The 22,380-nt window shown below is 43.8% G+C and overlaps 3 protein-coding genes across 3 annotated transcripts; all 3 read right to left on the bottom strand.

Moving 5' to 3' along the window:
• Positions 1–2,736: 2,736 nt before the first annotated feature.
• On the bottom strand, positions 2,737–5,675 carry LOC309883711 (ovomucoid-like; the record flags this gene model as incomplete). Its single annotated transcript, XM_082772000.1, has 6 exons — positions 2,737–2,782; positions 3,248–3,363; positions 4,069–4,114; positions 4,216–4,343; positions 5,260–5,305; positions 5,572–5,675. The coding sequence occupies 6 exons, from the start codon at positions 5,673–5,675 to the stop codon at positions 2,737–2,739; spliced, it is 486 nt and encodes a 161-aa protein (XP_082628126.1).
• A 6,353-nt stretch (positions 5,676–12,028) lies between these two features.
• Positions 12,029–14,300, bottom strand: LOC309883401 (ovomucoid-like). Its single transcript, XM_082771419.1, has 4 exons — positions 14,092–14,300; positions 13,233–13,249; positions 12,649–12,764; positions 12,029–12,139 (listed from the first exon to the last, which is right to left on the bottom strand). Exons 1-4 carry the CDS (start codon positions 14,144–14,146, stop codon positions 12,094–12,096), a joined length of 234 nt encoding a protein of 77 aa, XP_082627545.1. The 5' UTR covers positions 14,147–14,300; the 3' UTR covers positions 12,029–12,093.
• Positions 14,301–15,795: 1,495 nt separating this feature from the next.
• LOC309883341 (ovomucoid-like) lies at positions 15,796–21,138 on the bottom strand. Its single transcript, XM_082771309.1, has 8 exons — positions 20,949–21,138; positions 19,946–19,965; positions 19,087–19,223; positions 18,491–18,548; positions 18,063–18,199; positions 17,629–17,689; positions 16,481–16,590; positions 15,796–15,977 (listed from the first exon to the last, which is right to left on the bottom strand). The coding sequence occupies exons 1-8, from the start codon at positions 20,995–20,997 to the stop codon at positions 15,932–15,934; spliced, it is 618 nt and encodes a 205-aa protein (XP_082627435.1). The 5' UTR covers positions 20,998–21,138; the 3' UTR covers positions 15,796–15,931.
• Between the last annotated feature and the right edge of the window lie 1,242 nt (positions 21,139–22,380).

Here is a 22,380-nt window from a genome sequence, read left to right as displayed (position 1 = left end):
CACATAGGACTGCTGCCTCTCCTCCCTGAACTATTTAAACTATAGCTGTCAATGTTTGCCGGCTTTTCACATTCGCAAACATATGCTAGGGCTCTGCTCCCACGGCAAGTGGCAACTAAGGGAATTTGATGGAGAACTGGGAGACCTGAGCTCCATTTCCAGCTGATTCTGTGCAAAGATTTGTGTTCATCTGCACCGTCTGCAAAATTTCTGTTCAGATAGGAATAATCTTTTAAAATTTCAGTATGCATTCCTAAGGAGACAAGGGTTATCAGTGTACCATGTATGGAGAAATCTGCTTATTTGTTTTCCTAGCAAATTTTAAATTCTAATTTTAACTAATTCTAACTAATTCTAACCAAGTTTGGCATAGGAGTGAAAAAAAATAAAAAAGAAAGCATTTTATACATTTTTCTAGCAACCAAGAATTCCACTAACATCTTCATCTGGCAAGGGAGCGTTTCTGCAAGAGAGCAATGTCATGACTGCCCTGCATCTGGAAAAGCATTAGTTTGCCGCTCGCTAGACATCATAAAACCCACACAGGAGAGGAACCGTGACTGACAGGTGAGTTCTCAGATGTCTATTAAGGGTGAGCTCACAACGCAGCCTCTCGTATAATTTAGTTATCAAGCCCGCCAGCCGCAGCACCGTTCAAAATCACGCTTAGTTCTGCCACTCGCAGAATCACTTGTTTGCCTTTTCTAGCTTCAAACGCCACTGCTCACCACCCCAGCACTAATACCTCAGCTCTTTATCTACCCAAACGTTTTATTTGCTGCAGCATAACTGATTGGGTTAGTTAGAAAACATACTACAGGGACCAATCCCTAGCGGGCCGAAGAAGGGAAGAGACTAAATTAGCAAACAGGTGATTATCCTGATTACCCCTCTTTCCACTTCTTTATAACGTGCGAAAGAGGCCACTTGCTGCTGGAGGTGGGGAATTCTGCTGTCCATCTGACTTCTCTCTTTTTTTTTTTTTTTTTTTTTTTTTTTGTCTGGAGGCTCACAAGCCACCTGGGATATGGCCACATACCCTGTACTTGCTCTTTGCCCTCCATTTCCCTTTAGAAGAGCAGCTTCTCTTTGAGCTTCTCCAAAATCTTTTGAGCTCCTACACAAGTGTCCAGCTTCCTCCAACACAAACAAGTATTATCGAGGACGCTCACCATAGGATCTTGTTGTTGGAAATACTGTCCTGCCAAGGCTATAACCCTTGGCCAACAAGACATTACAGCCAAGCGGTGTCCTTTGCTGAAGGTCCCTGCTCACATCCACCAGCTACTTAGAACATTTCTTCATACGTGTATTTTTCCCATAGGCAGGTTAGCAGTGAGCTTATGGCTCTCCAGTTTGTATTTCCTTACCAGCAGGCACACAGGCATGCTTTGGTTTATAGTGCCCATACTAATAGAAAAAAAAAATCATGTAAAAGTTCCTTCCCTCTCCCTAGGATGGGGCACTGCTCTGGCCTGTTATTAAGGGAAAGACAGCTTCTTGTCTTCTGGTGGGAAGCGCCTACAACCTTTCTAGGTCAAGAAATGGCCTACTTCAGTAAAAAGAGGCCTAGAGAAGAAGCTTGGAATTCACAGATTTTGTCCTCAATATCAGCCTTAACAGGCGACTGCCTTTGTATATATCAAGAGAATTGGAAGTGAAGAAAGGAAGGGGAAGGGGGTGTGAGTGGGGCACTTGGGACTTTTTGCCTGTGCTGTTTGCATACTCACTCCTTGACTCACCCAGAAAGATGGCACATCGTCATGAACATTCATATACATCACTGCTCTTCCAGCGCACTCTTCAGCCTCCCACAAAGATACCATCTCCATATACCACCTTTTTTTTTTTTTTTTCCAGACAGAAACCACCTCGGAGCTACCAGCACTTCTTCTGGCTCTTCCTTCCTATGGCTACAGAATCCAAAACCTTTTTCCTTAAGGGCCCCTTATCCTTCCTCTGCCTCAAGCACCCCAATTGCAACTTTTCAGATCTCTTCTCCAAGAAGCCAAAAACCTGAGACCAGTCTAGTTTCTCCTCTGCTCCTCATTAGGCTCATTAAAGCCTTGCCCAGCTTGCTGCAATTTTCTGCTGATCACCACAGTCTCGAGGCACACACCCTTCAAGGAAGCAGCAGTTCCTAATTTTCTTCCCCATGAGATAGTCTCCTCCCTTTGCCATAAGCCTCCTCCTTTTAATGCACTGCCAGACCTGCCCCATGCCCAGGTAGGGCTGGCCCATTGTTTCCCATTCACACTACCCCAGGGCCATTTCCCTCACACCAAGGCTTCTAAAAGGACCAGTTCCTCCAAGGCTCAGTGCTGTTACAAAGCCAGGCTCTGTCCGTCCAACACAAATCCATTTATATGCTGTAAAACACAGAACCTGGGAAAGCAGTAGTATTTTACAGCAGCTTGTTTTCTCCTCTGATGGTTTGGTATGGAGTGACGTACTCTCGTGAGGGCTTGGGCTGTTCTGTGATGGGTGTTACACTTCAGTCTTTATTGTGGTTTATTTCGAAACTTCTCCTGCCTGACAGATAAGTACCTAAAAGCCTGAAGACCATTACTCCTATCCTGAAGAAGAAAACAAATAGTCCATGGCAAAGAGGGTGGCAGGTTTTAATTTATTGATGGATCAAAGCAGAAACCAACGTACAACAGGGAGCAGGGAAGAGCACATTGGAGCTGTGGGCTTTGTAAGAGAAAGGCAAGGGTGAAGGTTATGTGCCAACACTCAGCATTTACCGTGGTGCTTGAGGGTCAGGGAACCCCGGCTCTTCCTGAGGAGAAAGAGAGAATCCAGAATTACAGATGTGGAAGGTAGTTTTATAGTCCCGCCACTGCTGTTGCTAACTTTACCCATGTAAGCCAACCCTCCATGCTATCCATGTGAGTCCCTCACTTACAGTTTCACCCGATTCCCCAGGTTACATGTTTTGTCACAGGAAAGAGATTTGGGACAAACCCTGTAATTCTGGATACTCATCCTACAGTTAGGGTTTAAATTACTCTCGCAGGGAGCAAGTCAGGAATGCTACAAGCCTGCGAATGGGAATTTGGCTTTAATTGTGAGGGGAGGAGAAGACTCACTTGTGTTTAAGATCTGCATTGCCTGCAGGGGCACAGGCAAGGGAGCGTCAGGAGAGGGACAGGGAGCGGAGATGGATTTACTGAGGGGCTAACGGGAGCGCTGGGGCTTGGGCACAGCAGTGTTTTCCTGGTTGTGTGCTGAGCGCCGTACTTACAGAACTGCAATGCAGAAGTGGCATTTGTTTCCATATGTTCTGCCGTCAGAGCCACAGAGGGGCATATACTCAGCGGTGCAGTAGACATCGGTGCTCTTGAATCCACTGCAGTCGATCCGTGTGTTACGGAACTGCAACACATTGTGAAGCTTTTGTTCCCCATATTTTCCTATGTCTGCTTTATGTCTATTTAATGTTTACAATATGGCAAAGCATAAAAACATTTTTCAGGTGCAGGGCGCTGTTGTTCTAACAACTCTGAAAAACCTAACCTGCTCACCTGACAGGGTACAAAGTGGGAAATTGGGAAAGAAATCTAATAAATACCCTCAGAGCAGTGAAATGGCCACACCAATACTTCCAGGCTGGCCCTCCTGCTGGTTGCTCTGCTCTGGTTCAGCAGCCCAACATGAGGCTGCTAAAAAGTGGGGTGTCACAAAGCATATGGTACAAAGTTCTCCCACATGAGGAATGCCATCTGCTGCTGGTGTTGGCACTGGCTGAGCCCCTGCCCTCCCCTGGGAGGGTTAAGTCTGCTCCCCTTCCTCAGGCACTTCTCTTCTCCCAGTGAATCAAGGTTTCAGCATCATCTGGCTGCTCTGTTCCCAGGTCAGAAGCTGTGCAGGTGGAGACTGCACCTTGGAGATGTGGGTTTTGTTCCTTTGACCCTGGCATACTTCAGCTGTTTTCCTCAAATCCTATTTCCAGGCCAAATACTCCAGCAGAGTGCAGGCATTTCTCTTACGTTGTTATGACTCACTGAATTTTCATCGTGTAGCACATTACAACAAGAGTTCACAGTGCAAACTTCTCAGCTTTACCTTGGGGCATTTTCCAGGCATGAGCAGGTCGATGTCCTCTCCATTCCTTCGGGAAGAAAACATATTGAGCATGAACAAGCACATCACAGCCACTTCAGGAGCAGATACCCTACAGATACTGACACCAGCACCCAGCCCAGCACTCACGCCACTGCCGTGCAGAAGCTGCACTTGTTGCTGTAGGTAACCCCGTTGGTGGCACACAGTGGGTTGTATTGCTGGGTGCAGAACGACTCCCTACCACCTGTCGTTCTCATGTAGCCGGTGCAATCAACCTGAAACAGGCATAGATCAGCATTTTAATCACTCCTGTGTAACGGTGCATGGTGCAAGAGATATTTCCCCTTCTTCCCATGCTCATGGGGAACAGAGATTTATGGGAACTGAGCTTCCAGCCCGACAGCATGAGGTTGAGGGAGCACAAGCAGGTGAAGTTCTGCCTCTGAGGACATGGCTGTGGCAGATCCTGCAGTATCTATTTTGTTGTTGTTGTTGTTTGTTTGTTTTTTGTTTGTTTGTTTTTTTCTCCTGTCCTCAAATGGGCTTCATCAGTATCATCTTGGGGATTTCCACCCTGAACACAGTCACACAGGATCTGTGCCTAATGTGCCTTAGGTGGCAGCAACTTCTGCTGTGAAACGTCTGCCCCAGTTGAAAATGGAGTTTAGGCTCACCTCAGTGTTCCTGTAATTACTCTGAGTGTACTGAAATGAAAATTGTAGCATTATGGTAAATTGCTCAGCCGGAGTGTTTCTTTACATTATCTCACTAATCTAAAAATAGAGCCAGTTCTCCACTTTATGGTAGCTCTATATATTGATAAACAAATCTTATGATAGATGTTTTGATAGAATCTTTTTTTTTTTTTCCTGTTACAAATTATCATTTAGTCAAAATCCCGACTTCCTCTGGGAATTTGAGTTTCAACAAACTTTTTTCTAGATCTAAATGGAAATGTTTTGACAATGCTGAAGTGTTATTGAAATCAAAAGCTTCTGTTTTTCCGTCAGGTGTTAGGCATAAGATTACATTTCAAAATTCACAGTTGAAGCAGATTTGCATTTTTCAAAATGGAAATAAAAAAAAAAAAGTGAAGATCTGAAATTCTTCATTTTCATAAAAATTTTAGCAGTTTTGAAGTTTTATTTTAGAGTATCTTAGGATATCTTAAGAGTCAATCTTAGCCCTTACCTTTATACATCTTCCGTCATGCTTTTTGTCAATCACTCTGTTACGACTAGGAGAGAGAAGGAAAGGAAAGATTAACCTGTTGATGCCACGTAGTCATCTCACTCATTAAGTCTCTCCACTCGTAAAGCCCCAGTAATTAATCAAACTTAGGAGTTTTGACACGGAAGAGACACAGCCTGACGAGATCCTGCGCACTAGGGAAGACTGAAACTTATGAAAAATCCCGTCCACCCCACGATTAGTCACAATTCAAAAGGCTTTCATCTGCTACCTGAACCATCATTAGGGGAAATCAGGTGATCTTGTACTCACAAGATTTCTCTGCAGAGCGAGCACTCATTGGGGTACGTCACATTATCGGTGCCACAGACAGGCTGGAAGTCCCTGGGACAGGCGAGATTGCTCCTATCCGCCATCCGGTACACGCTGCAGGAGGCCTGTTAAAAAGGACAGATGTGCAGTTTCTCCAAGGGGAGGGAAGGATCTGCTCATGTTCATCATGTTTTCTAAGCACAGGGATGCTACAGGTGGTCATTTTAATTTTTTTTTTCCCCTTTGTCATTCCTCCATGGTGAAGGGAAAGAAGAAAATATATCGTTTCCTACAGTATGCGTAAACACATTTTCACCATTAAGACATTCAGCACTGTAGATGTGCATGACTGACAAAAATGATCACTCCTCAGGGAATCAGGACAGGGAAGATATTTAGGCAGTTATTCAAAAGTTGTATAGATTTCCTGCTGGCCCTCTGTGCCATGCTGGCTCTCACTCTGCATTATTAATTACCATCTTTTATCACCAGTCTGATAAGGTGTCTTTCTCTGACAAAGATATTTTCTTATTTTGGGGGAAAAGAAGTGGTATAATTCTTGGGAGAACTTTTTCTTCTTCCTTCCTGACTCTCTCCATTTTCTTTTATTCTTCCTCAAGACTCCCCTGGGATACAGCGTGAGTATGAATTATTCATCTACACTTAGAAATCAAGACTAAATGACAGAGAAGATCTACTACTCACCCATCGTTGACCAGAAACAATATCTACAAAAAAAAGGAGATTATAAAATGTAAAAGTGTTACAGTGTCCTTGATTAAAATTTCTCTGCATTATTAATTTCCCAACAGAGTAACTAAATACACTTTCTTACTACTGAGAATTACTTGTTTTGTAAATGTTTTATCCAGTCCAAGTAAACAAGAAGTTATATCCTATGATTAAAAATAATAATAGTAATAATAATCAATTACTGGTGAAAGTACAAGCTTTGACTTGCTAAAGAAGGAATAGGATATAAACTTTTCTCCTTTTGCAGCACTATTATCCCGGCTAAGTCTAATAAGTTTAAATCAGACAGAGGCATCCTACTAGACCTGTAGTAATGTTTGCACATGGATAAAGTTCATTAAAAGAGAGTTTACTAAAGAGAGCATTACTAAATCATCACTTCTTCAGTAAGCTAAGCTCTCTTTTGGATACATATATACATGTATTAAGGCATCCTGAACTATATAGAGTTCAGGATGACTAGAGATATAAGGAGAGACTATAATAAAAACAACTTACCAGAAAAGCAGACAAGAAACAGTAGCCCAAGAAGGGAAGCAGCTCTTGTCATCTTCATGGTGGGAAAGGTTGTGTAGTCTGTTACTTGCAAATCTGTTGCTGTTGAGTTCTATAGAGATGTTTCTCTGCCTTCATGCTCCAGACTATATAAGTACATCTCCCTGACCTTGTAAAGTCATCCCATAAAGTAATTATCTGCTCTGTAAACTAACAAAACTGTATTGATTATTAAGTTGAGCCCTAAAGAATACTTGTTTGTTAGAGAAATGCCCAGAAGAATTAAACAAAAATGTGAGCTACACCCAGCTTGTTAACAAAGGCGCCCTGCTGTACAATGAGTGATTTGTACTGTCCAAACAAGAGCACTGTCTCAACACTAGATGTTGTGAAATTACATATGGAAGTTGGCAAAGCAAAAAAGCTAATTTGTTGGAAGTGTTTGAACTAGTGCACACCATGTTACATACACTACGCAGTATTTGGGCTCTGGGAGACTTGCGCAGTACAGCAGAGTGATGAGACGGCAGCGTGGGACACCCTCAGCTTTTACAGAAATAAAATCCGGGGTTTGGCAGGCATCAGTGTCTTTTGAAGATGCTGCACAGTGAACGTCTCCATAGTCTCTTCTGTATTTTCCTGGTACACTGGATCTCTCACTAATGGGATAGAAAGAATCAACACAACAGGAAAACATGACCTAAAACTCCAGAAGTTTGAGACATGTCTATGTACAAGGAAGAATTATTCATCTGTTGACAATCAGCATGAACCTGATTAAGAAACAATGAGCCTTAAACCTGGACATTGTTTCTTCTTAATGACAAGCAAGTGGCATTCTGTGCAGGTGAAATGGTCTCATTACCACAGTCATTCATAAAAAATTGCAGCAACCGAAAACAGAAGGTGAGTCCATACATTCCCCCCCTTCTCTTCTCTTTACATGGCATTAAATAGAGAGTGTCATCTTCCCTAAAACATGACATTCAGCTAAGTGAAGAATAAAGGTTCTATTGAAGGTTTTTTTCAACTCTGTCATAGATTTATGACAAAACAAATATTGCATAAAATACTTCATGAGTTGAATATAGTCAGTCACGAAAGGAAGTGAGGGACAGAACACATTTATGTTTTAGAAGCCTGATACATGCACGTGGCTTAAAAGCAGCCTCGGTTTTAAATAGAAAATCAGAATTGTTTTTCTTATTATCCTGGGAGATGTTCAAGTCTTGGCATGGGCACATAAAATCATAAAAATGTAGCTGAAAGTGCAAGGGAACCGCAATCACAAAATAGAGCTTGCAGGCTTTGGCCTGTTCGTGTCAATGAAATCATTTTCCTGAAAAATAAATGAGTAATGTTCTTTGGATCTCATTCACAAATATCAAGAGTTGAAGGGTTCATTTAAAAGCTGTTTCTGTTGTATTCTTAGCATCCTGAGTGACGTGACTGTCAAATTTCTTGAACTGATCATAAGCATATTTGGAAGGCAAGCAGTAATCACAGAAGCATTAATATTGATTTTTCTCCAGGGAAAAGAATGCCTAAGCTGAAAATGTTTCCTCAGAATCCGTACCAGCCATCATAGGAGATAGCACCTGCTGGCTCTGCAGTGCTTGGTGAGGCTGCAGGAACACAGTCCATCAGCTCTTCAGCCCTACAACCCCAGACCCTGCACCACGTCTAGGTCTGAAAGCCCAAATTACCAAAAACCATGCTGCTCCTCTGGTTTCCTCTTCCTTCAGCCTGAAGCAAGAAACCCTGCTGACCTCTCAGGGCTTTTTTATATGGCGGGGAATGGTGTCATTCTCTTGTGTGCCAGCACCTGCCCTTTGACTAACAAGCTCCACCTGGGAGACCCCCTTGCTGCTTCTGAGCGTCTGGGTAGGCAGATAGGACAGTGCTGGAACTGCTCCTGTCCCCTCTTCCTCCAGTGATCTGTGCGAGGACAGAGTCTTGCTACAGGGTCGATGAGAAAGGATGGGAGCTAATTGGCAGCAGCCAGGGCAGGGCAGCAGGAGCTGCGAGGCGAGGTGTGACATGGGATTGCACAAGGAGCTCGATTAATAAGAAACAGAAGGGAATGGGACAGAAGTAATTGCCGAGCAGCAGATGGGGTGACACAGGCATTAGGAACAGTGAAAAACAACTGTCTCAATACATTTGGAGGAGGGAGCTTCGGGAAATGTCATACACATGTTGCAAATGGGAAGAGGAGAGTGAAGTCACCTGTCAAAATCCCTGTGGGATATGCAAGTTCCGTGATGGTGGGTTCAATAAAGTGAGTTTGAGTATAGGATTATTTTTAGGCTCTTTTTTTTTCCTATATATGAGATATGAGACCCACAGAAAAGGTTAAATAAAACACTTCCTGCTATTTCAAGTTCTTAGATGGTAAAGGTTATTAAAGAAGGTTGTGGCCACATGAATGGGTTAAACACTGGTAGTTATGTGATGCATCCCCTTGTGTTACGGTAAATTTCCAACAATTCTGTAAATTCTACCCAACTTCTAGTACAAAATGATGTCATCCCATGACAGTGATATTTCCCAGGAATCTTTTCCTCTGGTCTTGAGATTCCCTACTGCAAACAAGTCCATAATCTACCATGACCTGAAAAAAAAGCTTCATTAAATTTCCCCACTTCAATTTAAAACTTGTCACAGGCTTCACTTGTCTACAAAAAGAAATAATATTTTTCAATTTGGGGAAAAAAAAAAAAAAAAGAAAAAGAGAGAGAAAAAAAAAAAAAAAGCTGGATGTGTGGAGGCGAGCGCTCTGCAGTCCCAAATGCAGAACTGCTGCAGGCCGAATGTAAAGCGCAGTGATCGCACCCACTGCTACTGTGCCCCACGCAGGATGTACCAAAACAGAGTGCTATTACCGGAGCTGTGCACACGGGGGCAGGACTACATCTCCTATGAGGACGGGAATTCAATTTTGGAGCAAGCAAAGCCCCTGCTCTCAGCCGTACTCTTGTAATATTTCTCCTCTCAGCTCAGCTATCTGATTGCTGCCTGCATATCTCCTGCCGTTTAAGCACAGATGATATCACAGGCAGGAAGGGTGTCTGGAATAATTTGTCTGTCTGGGAGCCGCACACTTACAGCAGGGTGCTGAGGATCCAGCCCCTCGCATCCAAATCCCTCAGTGCGTCCCAGCTCGGTCTCGCTGCAGCAGCTCTGACACAGCCAACCCCCAGACAGCATCACCAAGCAATTTTCTTTCAAAACATTTTATTTTTCCCCACACTGAGGAATAACATAGTAAGAAACCGTTTATGCTGATGAAGCCTTGCAGAAAAACTGCGTTATGAGCGAGGTCTAGACTGGCCTGAGGTGTGTTTTGGTCAGTAACAAGTAGGATAATACACTAAAAGAGAAGTGTTGATATAAAATAGAGCAGAACCAAATAACTAAATGCAATGTGTTAATCAGTTTCTAGGGTAATTGAATGGCATTTCCTAAATTCACAAACATCAAATAATGGCACAGAGGGCTGAGGTACCACTCAAAGAATTGTACCATAAAACACCTCTGCAGGCAGACAATGTTTCCTGCCTTGAATTTCCTGGAGGGAGAGTTAGATTAGTAATGGTGAGAGGATATTGTGTTGTTGTGGCAGGATTTTATTGAGCAGCAACAAAAAAATCATTTTCAACAGTGCTCATGGAAGAGTCTCATCTTGCTTGCCGTCCTGCAGAGCTGCCCGTGGTGCGGAAGGACAGGGGTGATGCTGGGGTCCTGCTCTGCCCCCTGCCAACTCCTCAGAAGTGCTGCATGCTGGAGCTCCATGTCAGGGTGGAGGATTTGTCCCCGTTAATTTCTGCTCACAGTTTCCCCTCAATTGCCTAGGTTTTCCTTCTTAGTGGGCATGGCCCCTGGAAGATGCTCTCTGAAGACCACTGGGATCCAGAGAGCAGCTGGGAGCTCCACTTGGCACTGAGGAAGCATAGCTTCTCGGGGGCCCTCTTCATCTTCATCTTCATCTTCCTCCTCCTCCTCTCTGCTGCTCCCTGGGAAGGACGACAAGCAATGAGGCTGATGATCTCTTACCTGACTGCCTTGCACAGCAGAGGGGACAAACAGGAGCACAGTGCCTGCCACACACACCCCCAGCACTGCCACCACACTTTGTCACGGTCCTCAGCATTGCCCTTGATCCCGAAATGCCTCCCCACACCCAGACATCCTGCCCCCAGGAGGGACATCCCAGCCCCAGGAAGGGGCTTGGTGCTGAGTGGTTGCACACACTCACATCTTCTGGAAATAAATAGTCTCCCTCCAGAGAGCCGCTCTCTCTGGTCTCTGGAAAGTGGCACGTTGTCACTTAAGATCATTAACTATTTGGCTGTGAGACGGCTGCCTGTACAGCCCGCTGCACTGCCGGCACTTCGCTGGTAATGAATAATAAATTAACGCTATGACTCTGAGCCCTTCCTTTCATCAGCCAAGATTTCCAGAGGCCCAAGAATCTCAAAGGATCCTCTACAAGTGGCAGCTGATGCAATTACCTACAGGCAGCAGCTAAGTGGTGGGTGAGGTGCCGAAACGGGCTGCGGAAGCTCCTGCTCGCAGTCCTCTGAACATCACCCGCACCCTGATGAGTGTCACGAGCACAAATGCAGGCAGGCAGGTGCCCCCTGCCTGGGGAAACATCCTGTCCTGCTGCTCGGGGAGGCACAGAAAGTGACTGCTAAAAGACTTCACCCACCTGCAGGTGTGTTTGCTGCCCCATTTCCTCCAGGGGAGATGCAGCAGGGAAGTGCCCTTCTTTGCCACCTCTCTCCTCACCTGCTAGGGAGGCAGCGAGTGTCTGTTTGGGATGCCCTTAGCAGGATAAATCCACTGGAGCATTGCACCAGGTTGCATCCCCAGCTCTGGTTCTCTTTAGGAAATCTGGGTGAAGGCCCTCAGAGAAACTCATTGCCTTCGGAGATGGAGCTGATTTCTTTGTAGATCAGACAATGCATTCTCTCTCCCTGTAATTTACCCATTAATACCCACACCCCAGGACTGTTGCAGTGAAATAATCACAAAACATCTTAAGATAAAAAAAAACAAAAAAAAAAAAAAAAAAAAACATCATGAGACATATTATTAAAACAAGACGTAAATGCTGAACGGTTGTTGTTTGTTTATTTGTTTTATTGGGTTGAGTTTCATTTTAGGCTTTATCAGGAGCTCTCAAAGTTCAGAATGAGGTTTTAGCCTCTGCCATAGGGAATATTGCCAGGGAGGAGTCTCCTGTCTGAGCTGGAGCCTGTTGAGGTGTTAGCACTCTCGAAGGTACAGCAACCTGAGAGTCCGACGGCTTCTCCTGCAGAGAAAGGAATCAGTACCCTAGAGACAGAACATCTGCACTTCTGCTGTTCATCCCCCCCACTGGTAAAGGATACATCACAGAGGAACTTAACCAAATCTGAACATTCTCAAAGCTATTCCAGCTCTTTCCTCTTATTGCTAACATTCAAAGACAAGATAAAGACTTAATTTAAAAGAAGAACAAATAGTCTGTAGGAAATAGATTTTATTTGCTGCAAGAGAGCTCTTCGGCAAATTACTTAACAGGGAAATGAAGATCTGTGCTAAATGTTACTTATGTTACTTCTATATACCTGAAAGAAGGAAATTCTTGGTAAAATCTCCCACCAATAAATAAATAAATAAATAAATAAATAAAAAGAATAATACTCTTGTTAGTAGGAGAACAGGAAAACACAAAATAAAACAACTTTACTTCTCCAACCAGTCCCCAAGACTGATTAGTTAGGTTAAGCTCAGTTGGTTCACCATTTAGTTAGTGAAGAGATTTATTTTCATACATACAGAAATGCATTGCAGAATAAACATTTGTTGGCATATGTTACACCATCAGACCCGCAGTGTGGGATGTACTCCATCGTGCAGAAATTGCGGGGTACGACGTAGTTACTGCAGTAGCCCTGTAGATAGATGCAGTGTTGTGTTCACAAAAATGCCCTCAACAGCAGATACGTAGGAAGGGTGATGTTATGAGACACCCCCACCGCCCCTGGGCTTCCCCCAGTACTGTCCATCAGCAGATGTCAAAAAAAAAAAAGCCTAGGGACAGGGCAGGAACAGGGTGGTTTGTTCCTGCTGTGCCCTTTCAGTCTCTACCGATGTAAAGCCTGTGTAAATATCATAAATGCTGCTGCAGTAACCGTGACAATAACTTGGATGCCAACAGAATACTGCACTATTTTTTTTTTTGAAACTATCAGATGAAAATGGCAATTTCACCCAGTAATATCTGTGGCAAATATTGTTCAGACAGCTGGATGACTCAGGATTTTCAAATGCTCGATCACAATGCGATTAGTAATGATTTATATGGAAACTGCTTTCAGGAAAGAAATGATGGAAGAAAAGTAGACAGCTCTGCCCCTTACCTTCAGTGCAACAGTATCTGGAAAAGAGAAAAAAAAAAGTTGAAGTATGACACGAATGCAATTCATCTCTTCTGTTAGTGTTGAAAGCTTTGACTACATGTCCTGAATAAACAACTTTCAATTCAGTGGTTATTAGCAAGTGACTCTTAGACAAAAGGAATTTCAGGCAAAATTTTGTGCCATATTGGATGTTTACAACATTGGTGCTGTACTGCAATTTTTTTCAGGAGGGTTACAGCCCAGATGGAAAAGGGTATACGAAATGAAAGAAAAGAGAAAGTCATTTTCCATGATTCACAGGATGAACAAGGATATGTACTCAAAGACAAGCACATTATTGAGGAAAACAGGGCCATAAAGCTGGCAGGTACATGGAGGCAGCTTCTTATATGTATTTCCATAATACTGCTTAAATAACAGGAGTATTTAGTGAGGTGTAACTCCTCTAAAGCTTCTACAACTGCTCAGGCTCTCAAACTGTGCCTCAGTTCAGGATGACTGCAAGAAACATTCACTGCCATTCAGGAAAATAATTTGTGATTCGGCAATGTTTCAGAGGTTAAACACTGGATGTCTGAGTCGCCGGGTGGTACCACGTACATGTCACCTCCTTCATTATGCATAAACTAGCACCGAGCGCGGAGCTGTTCCCACAGTTGTTCTTACCCACTCAGTTCTGTTGCTAAAATATTACCCCCTAAGTGATAGTCTTTGATGTCAAGTCTTTTCAACACCATCTCTCTAGGAGTAAATAAGTCCTTGTAGAATGAAGCTCCTTCCAGTCTGAGGATGTTTTTGTGTTTTTAAAGGCAGCCAGCACTTAGTGAAGCACAGAGCAGGAGGCAGCAAAGCCACTCACCTGGGCAGCAGCAAAGGGCGAGAGCCAGCAGCACCACCACGCCTGCCGTCCTCATGGTGGCTGGGGTGTCTGTCCACCTTTTCCTCAGTGAATGCAGCCCTAATGCTGCCCTCAGATCGTAATCATGCACATACGTGTGTGTGTGCGTGCGTTCGCATCTCTCTTATCCACCCTTATTCTGAAATAACATTCCTGGTCTGTTGTCAGAGTGGTAAATCTTGATGATGCTTAGCAGAGGTAAGCCATGCTGTAAGCCATAAAGAATGCTTCTTTATCAACAGGAATCACAAGAAGTTTAAATATGTTAGATACGCCCTCTGTGTCATTATTTGAAGTGAAATATATGACAGGTGCTTTCTGAAGGACCATGGAAAATTCCTGTGGGCAGAAGAACAACTGTACAAACCTAAAGAGAGAATGCTGACAGATTTCCTCTATGTGCACGTTATCAGTGCTACACGCAGGGCTTTCTCACGAGCAAAATTTTGTTGATCTGAAATGAATGGCTTCCAGAAAGAAAGGTCTTTTATTTTCATGCCTCATCCCATAAAGCATCATTAAACTGCAGTAAATCCAGGAAAACTGTGAACTGGGAGGTCAAGCAAGAGAGTGTCCCAGACACTGAAGGGAGTCCTTGGACTATAGAAGCACATGAGAAACTTTTACAGGCATCTGCAAAGAAGTAACGATTGCTATTTTCCCTAAAAACCATTAGCATCGTTTAGATTTGCAGCAGCAGACTGATAGCCTGATGATGACAGAACAAAGCCTGTAGCCTGGATCCCAGAAAATCCAGACTGGAAATCTCTGCTTCATCCATCTGCCCATCTCAACATAAATCCTTTGTTTTACCACCAAAGCATCCTTTTTTTTAAATGACTTCATTCCGCCAAGGAAAAAGAACACTTAAGGGAGACATTATTCTTTAGAAGGGATATGCCCAATTTATTTATGTTTCTCTTGTGTGGATCAAAAACCCACCAATTCAATACACAAACAAAGGACAAAAGCAAAATAATTTTCACAGACAATGCACCAATGACAGAGGTCACACTCTTAAAACCAGAAGTGTACTTTGTCCTTGGACTGCAAAAACTTCTTGGACTCACAAGGAGCACGATGCTATTAAGAACTAAGAGAGAAGACAAGCAGACAGGAGTAGAAACAAGCTTTAAAAAGATATTTATTTTAAAATATGTGGAATAAAATTCCAAGATGAGGGGAAAATCTAGAAACATGTCATTTGGAGGTCCCAGAAAAACAGGCATGGCCCACTCACATGACTGAAAAATACGGGCTTTGCTATGCCTTTAGGTAAGGGCTGTGCTCAGGAGGCCAGGCAGCAGCTCTGGGCTTGCTCATCACCAGGCTGAACTGCTTTGCTGCAGGTGCCTGCATGGGGAAAGTGCACTAGAAATACCTTAGTAGAGATCTGCTAGCCTCACCAGTTCAGAGCACTATTTCAACTGTCTAAAAGGGTCTGAACACTAATGTAGTCTGAGTATCATTTATGTGCAAAGTCACACAGCTGAGGTTTATGCATCTGTATTTAATTTTCTGCCTTTTATGACAGTGAGGGGAGCAAGATGTTGTTCTTGTTATATCCCAGAGCTATGAGCATGGAACATATTCAGCCTGGCATCATCATTCAACAAATCAGAAGAAAACGTTGCATGAGGCAGAGCATTAAACAAGACAAAGAAATGTTGCTGATTTAGTTTATTGAGAAAGAAAATCAGGAGTGAGCTGAGTTCCCCAGAGAGCGAGATGAACTGAGGTGAGATCTCTAGCTGGGATTTGCCAGTGGGGATCCAGTGGTGAATTCTCTCAGCACTGATATTCAGCATTCTCCAAAATGGCTTAAAGTGAGAGTCCCATTGCTGTCCCTGAAAGTGAGGAGAGAGAAAAATGGATTAGACACGGAGCCCTGTGTGCTGTAATCTGTTCTTTCACTTGGTTTCTAGAGAAGACATTAGGATCCTGCCCCGAGCCAAAAACTGGGGGACTCAGAGTCTCATTAGCTATTTGATTATGAAGAAATGAGTGAAATCATTTAACCCATTCAGAAAAATATTTGGGGGAACTGTAACGAAACTCCAAATTTAATTTTCTTTGCAATAAGCAAGAAAAACACCATTCAGGTTAATTGTCTTCAAACCCTCCATACTAATAAACCAGACATAGCTCTTTGGACGCTCTGACGAAAAAAAAAACAAAACAAAACAAACAAACAAAAAAAAAACACACACACAAACGAGCGGTTGGTACAATGCCTGCTATTCTTTTCTACCCCGAATGCCTGGTCAGCAAAGAAAGCAGAAACCGTGCAAATTTGTGCCTGTAGGAGGCAGCCGACAACGCGAACGCGCCCCGCGGTTGTTGCACTTACACGACTGCATTGCAGAAGTTGCACTTGTTGCCGTACGTTTTGTTGTCGGAGCCACAGAGAGGCATGTATTCCATCGTGCAGGCAGGTTTAGGGTAGCCGCTGCAGTTAACCTGCAGAACAAGAAGCCTTAATGCAAAGGGTGGGAAGTAGTCGATAGCAGAAGGGCTTGAACCCCTAACTGCGGCTGCAGTGCTAACGATAGTGATCTAACTAAAAATAATTAACTTCCTTGCACGATCTGATATCAACTGAGGTGTGATTCTCCTATGCCAGAATTTAATAATATAAAAATAGAGCATAATTTCCTGTTTAAGAGATGTATATCACAGCCTGGCTGCTGCATTTCCAAGCTGCAGCAGCAGCTCACTCACTGAACGTGCTGTGCTTACAGTCACATTGCACCATGTTCCCAACCTGGCCAGGAAATTAAATGGAAAAACGCTGGTGTCTGGAGAAGAGACAGCACTGATACCTGTATAATGGTCCCATATCTCTCCCATAGGCTTAAAATATCAGCACTTAGCTAGATGCCATGGGAGTGGGATTTTGTTTCTTTGTGAAATGGGTACTGCACTCGCTGAGGGGCATTGTAGTACAGGGAAAAAAAAAAAAAAAGAAAAAGAAAAAGAAAAAAAAAAGTATATGGTTACAGGAAGAGGCTGGAGAATTTCATGGGAGAGAAATACATTGAGGCTCACTGACTGCACAGAGATCACACCTAGCTGAGTTCCATCACCTGAAAATAGCTGGAGGTTGGAATAGTGTTCAGGAAGACCTGTATTTACTCACCCTACTTTTACTCTCTCCCGACACAGTCCTTATGGCCCCTAAGAGTGAGCTCTACATCAAGCCACCATGGGCTTGATGGCCCACTGGTCTGACCCCAGTGATGGCCCTCTGTTCTTACTCTCAGTTCTGCCTTGATGGATTATTTCTGCTGATGATCTTGTACCAGTCCTTTCCTGTGCATTCACCCTCTTCTTTTTCTGACATTATCCACATTAATGTGTATTACATGTGCAGAAGGCAAAATCTTCCCTGTGCTGAAGCCCAAGTGATGCTCCTGATGCTGTTACAAACACTGGCTGTGTTTCCATTGAAATCAGTAGGACCAGAAGCTAACCCTTCATTAGGCAGCTCACACTTACTGTAGCAACTTCCTTCTTACATTTGCCATCATACTTCTTGCCGATGCTGGTCCCTTGCTCTCTAGGAAGAAAAAGATTGATGTTAGGGGACTCTGCCTGCATCCTGCTGTGCTACACTCCATGTCCCAGCAATGCTGATCAGCCACAGGTACAGGAGATGTCCAGCTTCAGCTGCTCACACTGCCTGAGACACCAGCCCTGGAAGCACCCCTGCCTCCGAGCACACTCAGGGCTGGCCTCCAGGGGAGGCTGCCTTCAGCCACCCCCCAGGGGGCTTGGCCTGGGTCCCCCCCCCAGACACAGGATGGTACCCAATGGTCTCAAAGACAGAAATGCTATTGCTCTGTGGCACTGGGCACAGAAGAGGCCTCAGTAGAAATCCCATGCCAGCCTCATGGTTGCCTCCCCAGGCAGCTCTCACCCGCAGTACTCACACATTGTGGGCACACAGCATGCACTCGTTGTCGTAGGTGACCCCATCAGTGCCACAGACAGGGCTGAACATCTTGTTGCAGAGTAACGTCATTTTGCCTTCCTCATTTGTCATGTTGGGATATGTGCTGCAGTCAGCCTGTTGAGGGAACATGCAACAAAGCACTGGTGAGGGCTTGCTTGCAGGAAGCAAGTAGACCTGGAGAGTACATGCATTATTTGGCCTTCTGGGATGTCACCACAGCAGGAAAAAAACCTTTTTTGGGGGGTGTCATTATGATGAAAGTTCACCTGAGGATGACCAATACAAAATTCTGACATGTCTTATGCTCTTATCTGGTGTTTGAATTATTTATTAGGCAAATCAATATGCAGCTTTGGCTGCACAGAAGATAAGCCTGCCCCTTGCTTTGCCATTGGTTTTACTTACAGGGACAGCTTCCTTGCATTCTCCATCATGGTCTTTGCTGATATTGGTTCCATATTCTCTGCAGAGGGGAAAAAAACAAATATTAGGAAGTTCAGGAAAGACTTCTTGGTGCACCCTAGGTGCTGGGAATAAGTACCTAAGACAAGGGAGGGAGTGGAGGACTGACTCTTTGCAATTTATCTGTGTATATACATATTTGAGAAGGTAGTGCCATCCTCCCTGACCAGCTGGCACTGAGTGGCTGGCAGGAACGTAAAGACCCTGAGACCTTTAGAATCATTTTGGATGGTTCAGAGTCGATCATCTCTCCATCTTTTTGCTCCTTCTTGCTGGGATGAGATGTGCCCTAGGGGCTGTCATCTGGCTCATCCTCGAGATGGAGAAGAAAAGCCTGAATAAATTACACCAGCAGAAGAGACACAGTAACTAAAGTGATGTCTAGGCAACGGAGTGTCACGCAGTGCTACCCAAGCTCATTCCGAAGGAATTGACATAAGTGACACATGACAGATCACTGTTTGTTGGGAGGGGTTGCTGCCAGGAGCCCCAAGCACCGCTGTCTGCTTGCAGGATGATCTCCCCTACGCAGTACGCACATGTTGTAGGCACATAGCAGGCACTCGTTGCTGTACGTGACTCCATCGGTGCCACAAATGGGGCTGAGTTCCTTGGTGCAGAGCAACACCTCTTTGCCTTCCTCATTCGTAGTGTTGGGAAACCTACTGCAGTCCACCTGCCAAAGGAATGCACAGCAAGAGGATGGAGAAGGCATTTTATGATTATCTCTCATTTTGCATGTGGCAGTGACCGGACCCAACGTCCCCACAGTGGGTTTTTCACTGCCACAGCACAAACGTGCGTTGGTGTCTTTCTAGGAACAGACAAATCCTTCCTGACAAGACCTCTCCATGCAGAGAGGGAGGAGGAGGAGGAGCAGGAAGGGAGGGTTACAGCAACACAGCCCCCCACAGGGATAAACCAGCAGGGATCTCTTATGCTTTCTAGGCATCATTTTGCACAGGCTGAGCATGGGTCCCTCACTCTCACGTTCTCATGGCCCCTCCAGTGCATTTCCATTAATACTCTTTCTTTCTCAACACACACGGACAGTTTTAATCAAAGGAACAAGTCTAAAGACCTGGCGTTTGGAAGCTGGAAAGTCTCACAGTATTTTGTTCTTTCAGTAAGTTGTTTTGGGGTTGTTTCTGGTACCATAGTCTATTGCCATCAGTTTAGAACCAGTCACATATGACCAGCTTTAAGCTTAGACTAGTTTAGAGTTTGTCAGAAATGAATTAATCCAACAATTTTATATTACTACTGCATTATTAACATACAGCATAGATGTAGAGCGCAGAACAGCATAATTTAACATTTTACACTGAAGGATCTGATTATAGCAACACTAATTAAGTAAGAAAGGAAGGGGAAAAAAAGAAAAAATCTCCTACTCACCTCAACCCCAAAGGCAGCATCTAGGAAAAAAAGAACAGAGGAAAAAAAGTGAAACAAAGCCAATGTGATCAATAATATCTCAGTTAATTGGAAACCTAGATGTAAAATTCCAACACAGAGGACCAAACTGAATGATTTCCACTGACTGGTTTCCTGAAGTAAGTAAACCATGTATGACTTTTTTTTAAAATGGTGATAAGTATAATTGTTTCTTATTGCTGGCTGATTAAATGTGTTTTTGAATGGCTTTGTTCTTTTTTTTTTTTTTCTTTTAAAGAGATTGGTAGACTTATTAATTGAAAAAAGAATAGCTTTTCCTTCCTTATCTTTTTACATATCCGTTCTGACCCTAGAAAACAGTTATTGCATATCTGAAAAGAAACCTGAATCAATACAGATAAATGCAAATGCAAATAGTCACATACAGGATAAGCAAACATATACAGCATCTGTTGTCAGGGATATACAATCTAAAGAAGCTGAGTGTTAAAAAAAATAACACTTGTCTTTGATTTTGTAATTTCATGAGATGTAAATACATAAGGAGAACATCAGACTCGGGCTTGTTTGCATCTCTTGTTTCTCCATTAGCAGCAAAAGCATTGCAGGAAAGCTGCCAGGTTTCTATACAGAACTTGCCTGTACCATTACAATATTTTTGTGACTAGTCGCTGGAGGTCTGACCACCTCATTGCGGCCGTGTTCCAAGCATTTACCCACTCTCTGTAATTGTACAACAAGCAGAAGCACTGTAACAGTGCCAAGAGTGCAAAAACGTGTAACAACACCTGTTAGGAGCACAGAACTCCAGACACCCAGCTACAACAGTGATGCATTTAACACCATCACAAAATCTACTCCTGCATCCTGTGAGATGCCAGAGCAGGGAGGCAGCCTGGCTCTTTGTGGGAGAACCTCTATTAGATGGCTACTACCTTATTCTCTTTGGGATAGCCAGGACACTCAGGTACAAAGCCTCTGTAACACCCTGAGGGTTACTCACCGGGGAAGCAGCAAAGAACTAAAGACAACAGCACAAAGACGCCTGCCATGGTCGTGGTGGAAGTACTGCCTGAGTCCACAGGCTGCCCGCTGGTGCTCTGCTCCTGAGATGGTCTCTCCAAGGCGGGCAGCAAATATATACAAACGCAGTGTCTCAACTGTTCAGCTGTAACACGAAGCAACCAGCTGAATCTGTCACTGGTACAATGAGGCCAGTAATATTTATTGAGGTCTTGACCTCCAGGTAATGGTCTGCATCTCCTAGGCAATTGATTTTGGCTGGACATTCGGTTAATAGCTTGAGACAAGTGTCACATGCTCTCATTGGTCAAAACCAAACAAACAGCCTTTTAGATCAAAAAAAAAAAAAAAAAAGTTCTTTAAGACTGCAGTAGAAACCTAAGCAGCACAAAATATTGAGGAGAGCAAGCTGCAGTTCTTCCATTCACTTCTGCAGTGACATCTCCCAGCAGGGAGCAACAGAGGCTCAGGACCACCCTGTCTGCAGCTCAGGCTACGAAGCTCTGCTTCCCACTCCGTATCAGAGGGGACAGCATGAATTTCTGCATTCCTCGATATTCACCACTAGGTATGAACACAGGTCAGCAAGGCTTTGCCATCAACAGAACTGATTAAGTATTGCCAGGTGAGGCTGGCAGGACCACATCTATCCTGCGAAGTTAATGGTATTTAACATTGATTTGATAATGGAAAGAGCTTGGCAGTTTCACCACCTAGGAACAGAAGAGCTCAGTAGAAGACTTGAAAGCGGGTTAAATTCTGTGAAACACCACTAAAAATGTCACTTGAACCTTATCAGCAGGGAGCACTTATTTACAGACCTAGTCACAGTTAAATGAATTGATTCAAAGTGTTCTGCCAAGCCATCTTAAGAACAAACGACTCTGAAGTTTGGGGAACTTATTTACATTAGGGCACCAGCTATGCCTGAAAGTACAGTAGATCCTTTCCCTCTACAGACATTTCAGAAAGTAATACTAAAAACATAGAGCCTGTCCCAGTTTTTCTGTCTGTCTCGCATGTCCAGCCTTCACACCACCTTTTTTCAAGTGGCTCCTTCCTGGGAGGAGCTCTGGACCCCTGCTGATTTAGCAGGCTTAGTTTTGCAGCCCTCAACCTCAAGTTTCTCACCATGCTTCCTTTGACAGGTCCAAAACGGCAAGGACACCTGTAGTATTTTGCCACGGGGACTTCAGCATCATGGGAGATGCAGAGCAAGAGATGCTTTATGGGTGCTCCCTTGAATAAAAAAGGCAGCACCCATTAATCAGCCAAAATTCAGCTGAAATCACTGAAAGCAAGCCCAAGGAACCGTGTTGGTGTCTGATGCATTGCAGTAGTCTAAAAGGTATGATTTGATGTTTAAATGTACAAATCACAGTATTGTGCATGCAATCATGTATACTGGGCAC

The sequence above is a fragment of the Aythya marila genome (assembly GCF_965140915.1).
Source record: "Aythya marila genome assembly, chromosome: 14".
In the NCBI taxonomy this organism is placed as follows: Eukaryota; Metazoa; Chordata; class Aves; order Anseriformes; family Anatidae; genus Aythya; species Aythya marila.
The sequence above is the reverse complement of the archived record's forward strand: the minus strand, read 5'-3'. Positions and strand labels throughout refer to the sequence as shown.

Excerpts from the sequence above, each read along its gene's own strand:
- LOC309883401 (XM_082771419.1), bottom strand. The coding sequence starts at position 14,146 with ATGAGGACGGCAGGCGTGGTGGTGCTGCTGGCTCTCGCCCTTTGCTGC. Across the intron at positions 12,140-12,648 it reads TTATTCTGCAATGCATTTCT|GAGAAGCCGTCGGACTCTCA; the intron begins GTATGTATGAAA and ends CTTTCTCTGCAG.
- LOC309883341 (XM_082771309.1), bottom strand. The coding sequence starts at position 20,997 with ATGGCAGGCGTCTTTGTGCTGTTGTCTTTAGTTCTTTGCTGCTTCCCC. Across the intron at positions 18,549-19,086 it reads CTGCTATGTGCCTACAACAT|AGAATATGGAACCAATATCA; the intron begins GTGCGTACTGCG and ends TCCCCTCTGCAG. Across the intron at positions 15,978-16,480 it reads AACTTCTGCAATGCAGTCGT|GGACAGCAATGGGACTCTCA; the intron begins GTAAGTGCAACA and ends CCTCACTTTCAG.